Source organism: Diospyros lotus, chromosome 10 (genome assembly GCF_014633365.1).
Source record: "Diospyros lotus cultivar Yz01 chromosome 10, ASM1463336v1, whole genome shotgun sequence".
Lineage (NCBI taxonomy): Eukaryota > Viridiplantae > Streptophyta > Magnoliopsida > Ericales > Ebenaceae > Diospyros > Diospyros lotus.
This window is the reverse complement of record NC_068347.1, coordinates 1771130-1777186: the sequence shown is the minus strand read 5'-3', so window position 1 is coordinate 1777186 and position 6057 is coordinate 1771130. Positions and strand designations below refer to the sequence as shown.

Below are 6057 nucleotides of genomic sequence, written 5' to 3'. Positions count from 1 at the left end.
ATCCTCGTGCTCCTTGTCGTAATAATTTATCAGCCTTTAGAGCCGAGATCCACCTCCGATCACTTGCCCTCTTTTGCCCTTGAAACTTGACGTTCAAGTCCCTGCTCCTAAGACAGACTGTTCTAGCTTTACAGTCCAATATCGCTTTGTGCTTGGTCAGGAAGTCCATTCCTAGGATCACGTCAAAATCTTGAAATTCCAGAAGGATTAGATCCACCAGGAACTCAACCTCTTCTATTCGGATCTTTCTATTTTTGTATCCTGAAGAAGTTTCTAGAGACTTCCCCATTGGGGTTGGGACAATCATGCGACAATTCAAATTTTCTGGTTTGTCTCCTAATACTTTAGCAAATGCATGCAAAATGAATGAGTGACTTGCACCTGAATTTATTAATGCATGCATGGAAATACTAGACAAAAGCATGGTACCTTCAATTACCGCTGGGTTTTCTGCCGTATCTTGCCGTGTTAGATGAAACACCCTTCCCTGATGAACTCTAGCATTTCCGGTCGTCCCTTGAGGTTAACTTGCCAGCCGCGGCTTGGGACAGTCCTTTGCAAAATGACCGATCTGCTGGTAGTTATAACAAGTGATTCCCTTCTTTGGGCAGTTCTGATTGAGGTGTCCCATTTCTCCACAGTTGTAACAACCCTTCGTTCCAAGCCGGCATGGCCTTCCAGGGTGTTGCTTCTGGCATTTAGTGCACGGAATGCCAGGCTTGAATTGTGGCTTCTGAAGTTCCAGCTTCTTACTCGCTTTATGACTGCTTCCTTGCCGACTTTCCTCTTGAATAGCTTCGATTCGGCTTAGGTTGGCCTCAGTGGTAAAAGCTTGCAGCACCACTTCTGAATAGGACTGAGTATTTATACTACTCAACGCTCTCTGGAGTTTCAGATTCAGCCCTCCCAAAAACTTTTGAGCCTTGATTCTCTCATCTCCTTCATAAATTGGCATATACCGAATCAAGCAGTTAAAAGCATCTTCATATTGAGCAACAGTCATGTCTCCGGTCAGTTTTAGCTCCATGAATTCCCCTTCCTTTTTCATTCTCAAATTCAAGGGAAAGTACTTCTCATTAAAGAGCTCCTTAAATCGCTCCCAAGAGATGTAGGGTGATCTAACCCGATGGGTCATTGCCCTCTTGACTCCCTTCCACCGCCTGTCTGCTTCGTCTTGCAGCATAAAGGTGGCACAATTAACCTTCTCTTCTTCTCTGTAGTGTAAGTGATCCAGTAGCTTCTCTGTTTGCTCGATCTAGAATTCCCCTTCACTGGGGTCTACGCCTAGCTTCCCTTGAAAAATGGGAGGGTTTTGTCGTCGAGCATGCTGATTGCATGGGTGTCTCGGGAGTGAGTTTCTTGCATGAACCCCACCATGCTTCCCAAGATTCGCTCCATTTGATCTAGCCGACTACTCCCGGCCTCCTGGCTGGAGTTGCCTTCCAGATGTTCACTAGGGTTTCCTTGCTAGTTGGGTGTCCTAGGCCCCACTGCTAATCTCCTTTGTGTATTCACCATCTGTAAGGAAAGTAACATTCCAAATTAGATAACAAGGTCTTGCCATCCGATAAGGTAAGTCCTTAATTAATTCTATAGATATTACACATTCAGTTGCAAAATGCCATAGATACTACTTAGGTCACATAGATCTTAGACACTATATGAGTCACATAGGTAGTTAGGATATTTTCCGTAAAATCTACTTCGGTCCTGATGACCTCCAAATCCAACCGTTCTTCTCATCCTCAAATTCGTATGGAGGTGCCTCGGGGTCATTCATCATCACTTCTATCTCTTCCTCATCTTCAGAATCGGTATCTTCGAGCTCGAAAAGGTCATCTTCAGCCCAGAATATGGGTATGTCTTCTTCTTCCTTTACTTCAATTGGATTTGCCACCTCTTCAGGCTCGATCGGGTTCTCTATATCTGCCGCCTCTTCTTCTTCGAGCGGGTCCTCCATCTCTTCGTCGGGCTCATCTGCTAGCACTGGCTCGTATAATTCCACTAGAAGCTCGCGAATCCGTGCGCAATAAAGTCGAAACTCAGGAAATTGCTCTCCTTGCCTCACCCAATCTGCGAAATCTTGCAGATCTCCCTCCAAAACACCAACCATCATGTCGACCTGAAGTTGAACCAGGTCGGGCCAAAATCGATAACTGGGTGGTACATCATCAAGGATTTCTTCCATTTGAACTAAGTGCTCCATGATACCCTCGTTTGGCAACGGGACCCGATTTTCCAAACGGTGTGCCCAATGGTCGACTAAGATTTTCTCTAAAAAATTTTCAGCCATCCTGTCACCACAACTCTCGTTAGTACCCCTAACTATCCTCATATCGGTACTAAGTTTTCCTTCCTGGTATTCTACTTGGTTTAGGCTCTGATACCAACTGTAACAGCCTGCCTTCTCGGGTGTGTTATGCCTTAAGAAATTTGGTTTTTTTTTTTATTATTATTTCTGAAATTTTCCAAGACCTTATCTAGTGTTAGACGAGATGTTTACACTAGAGATCAATACAAAGCGGAAGCTGAATCGAACCTGCTCATGACAAAACATACATGTATAACTGGACATAACATTTATTACAAAATTATTACATAAGTTACTAAAATACAATGAATGTACATAATGCTTAATCTATTTTAATATCATGGCAAATTTCCTTGTTTCCTGACGTCTCGTGTCTCTACACATCCCCAACCTCGGTGTCATCACTGCAAGTCCCGACTGGAACGTTGAATGTTCCAGGGGCGAACCCAGGTTAGATGATGAACCATCTAAATAAGGGTACCAAATGCAATGTCATGAGTGTATGCAATGTCTTTTATCGTAGGTGTCAACTGCACCCCTCATGCTGCCTATCATTTTAGCGGCCACCTCTTTCGAAGCCGGGGTGTATGGGTGCACCCTTGATAAGGTAGCGGTGCCAGTTCGTACTCCCTACGGCCTCATATGCGTGTGATTAACAGTATCAATGTGTATTCATGCATTTCATAATCATGTCATTGATGCAGTCTACGTGTTGATTTCACATCATAACATGCCAATATGCTAAAAACATTCTCGAAATTAACATAGTTTCAAAACGGTATACTTACAGCTATTTTGTCTCGAACAACGTGCCAAGTGGCTATTCCTTAATCCCCTCGCTCACAAGGACCCCTAAAACATAAATTTATTTTTAGAACACCATTTACTATTTTTCATAATTTCTTTTATTTTTTTCTTTTATTTTTAAGTTTTATCTCTTCGAAATCACATAATAATTATCTTGGCTTCATAAAAATTTAAACTCTTTTTACCAATATTCCTTAAGTAATGTTTCTAGTATTCTGGAATTTTTTTGGAATTTTCTAACTTAAATTCCTATTTTTCCCTTATTTCATAATAGCTAAATATGTGATTATTACATAATAATTACCTAATCTTTCATTTTATTTAATTCCTTTTCACTAATATCTCTTAAATAATACTTCTAACTCTCTGAAATTTTCTTGAAATTTTTTGAATTAAAATCCTATTTTTTCCTTATTTCCATAAAAGAAAAATCCACTTAAATAATTAATAACTTTAGCATTTCCAGGAAATTTCTTCACCAATAAATCATAAACAACACTTCAGATTTAATAAAATTTTTTCAAAATTTTACTCTTTTTTTTTTTTTTCGGGCGGGCGCGTGGGCTGCACGCGCCTTCTTCCTACTCGCGGGCGCATGCAGCCACGCGCCCGATTGTAGCCGTCTTCTCCGGCGGCCATTTCGCCGCCGGCGATGCCTCGGTTGCTTCAAGATTCGAAAGAAGCTTCCCACCCCCCCTAATATCGACCTCCCGAACCCAAATAGAGCATCAAAATCAAGAAAAAATGACACGAAATACCTTGATTTGTGTGATGAAGTCTCGGCTCCGACGAAGTCGTGATTTTCCGGCAACGCTTGGATCTCCCTCTTCGCTGTTTCGTTGGCCTCCAAATTGACCAAAAATGATGCCCACGACTTGAAGATCAAAACCCCGCTCTCAAATCTCTCAAACTCTCTCCCAATCGGCTGATCTATGAATTAAAATTTTCGGATACATGGGGCTTGCGCGACTTGGCTATTTATAGCCCGATTTCCACGTGCCTTGCTTCCCCACCGTCGGCCACGCGTCCTAGAGGCCATACCTAGGTCACTTCGTCATTAAAAACCCCTCCCTTGCCCTGAAAAATCAATTTGCAGGCGGCCATGCGCGCTGCTCTGCAATTCTGAATTTTTCGGATTTTATATATATATATATACATATATATACCATACGACATACATACATACATGCATATATACTTATATATACTAATACTTATATATAATTTTTGTCAGAGATCATATTAATCATATTATTTTCATTTACATATATATTTATTTATATTTTACATATTGACATACTTACACATACTTATATAATAAGCACACTTTAATAACTTAATTATATATCATATTAAGCTAATTAAATATATCATATAAGCATCATCTAAATAAAAGTATAACTAAGTATAGTATTAATTTTATTCGTAATAACTTAGGGTATTACACAAAGGAAGAAATCGAAGGAGACAACGCTATTAGAGTTTTGAGTTTGCAATTTCCAGAGCTTCGAGACGAGACATTCCTGACTTTGGAAGATGAAGAGGAATTGGAGAAGGAAGAAGTCAAAGTGTCAGACCAGTCAAAGACAACCCTCTCGTGGTCTACACAGGCACGACACATCAATTCCAAAGTAATATTATAACGACCCTAAAATAGGTTTAGGTGTTTTATTACTTAATGTTAGTTTAATGGCATTTTAAATGTGGGTCTAAGTATTTTAGTATTTAATGATAAATTGATTTGATGGCATGGAAATAATTTGGATTGAATAATTTTATTTTATGGTTTGTGTGATTGTGGGAATAAGTGTAAGGGCTTAATTTTAAAGAAATTGGGCACGATAAGGGTTTGAGCCCATTTGAGTAGTGGAGGTTTAAATCCAATTGGAAAATAGGTAAAATAAGAAGAGATAAATTAAATTTGAAATGGGTAGCCAAAAGTGTCTTGAAAATGTTATATGCCGCATGAGCAAGAGGCGAAATTGTCATCTCGCAAAAAATAGGCATGCAGCCCTGCAACCACTTTCCCCTGATCTTCTGTGCACCGTATCCTTTTATTCCATTCCCTTTTTGCAGCGATTTGCCTCCTGATTCTATTTCCATAGCTTTCGTTCTCTTTCTCCAGCTACTACATAATCTCTTTCTTCTTCGTGCTCTCCTTCTACTTCATCTTCATCTTTTTCTCCTGTTTTTCTGTTGGTGACTAGAGCTTCAGTGGAAGAGTCTCAAGTTCTTTTGTTGGGAAATCTCCTTAGACAAGTTCTCCTCTCATCTCTTGATTTCACTTCGTGCAAACATCTAGTTATCCTTGGATCGTGCTTACTTGTGCATCTGTATATATATATATATATGTAACGTCTTATGCTTTATTAGGTCCTTCCCTGTTTGAGTATGCCTGTATATGTATATATTTTGTATGCAATAAACGCCAATCTATGAGTCTCTTTATTGTCTCGAAAGGGCAGTTTATTCACCCCCAAATTATTTAATGAATAACATCTTATTGGTAGAAGAAGATACAAAGCTTTGGTTGTTTCTATATTTGCGTAAGTTACTTCAGTGATCATATCCGAATGCTAAGAAACCTCCTATATTGAATACAAGACACAAGGACTCCAACATATCAGAATGCCAAGCCTCATATTCGAATATACTAACCAAAAGCAACTTATTCATCTGAATGCTACACTCAAAAGATAGCCATATCCGGATAGATCACAATAGTAGCAACTTCGAGCCCAATTTTGACCTTGATGAAGCCTGAATATCTCAAAACTCAAAATATAAAAGTTGTAGATAATTTTTCGATCATTCCTTAAAATCTTGAATCATATCAATTAGAGCTCGAATGAAAGAGTTATGCCCTGATTACCAAGTGATGTTGAAACTGCCCAGAATAGTCTCATTTGAATATATAACAAACCCATCCGAATGAGTTC

The 6057-nt window shown here is 39.5% G+C and overlaps 1 protein-coding gene across 1 annotated transcript; it reads right to left on the bottom strand.

Annotated features, from left to right (window-relative positions):
- Nucleotides 1–523: 523 nt before the first annotated feature.
- LOC127811791 (uncharacterized) lies at nucleotides 524–1183 on the bottom strand. The gene has a single exon (XM_052351963.1). It carries the CDS (start codon nucleotides 1181–1183, stop codon nucleotides 524–526), a length of 660 nt encoding a protein of 219 aa, XP_052207923.1.
- Between the last annotated feature and the right edge of the window lie 4874 nt (nucleotides 1184–6057).

Bases quoted from the DNA above. Each gene is read 5' to 3' on its own strand.
- LOC127811791 (XM_052351963.1), bottom strand. From the start codon at position 1,183: ATGCTGCAAGACGAAGCAGACAGGCGGTGGAAGGGAGTCAAGAGGGCA.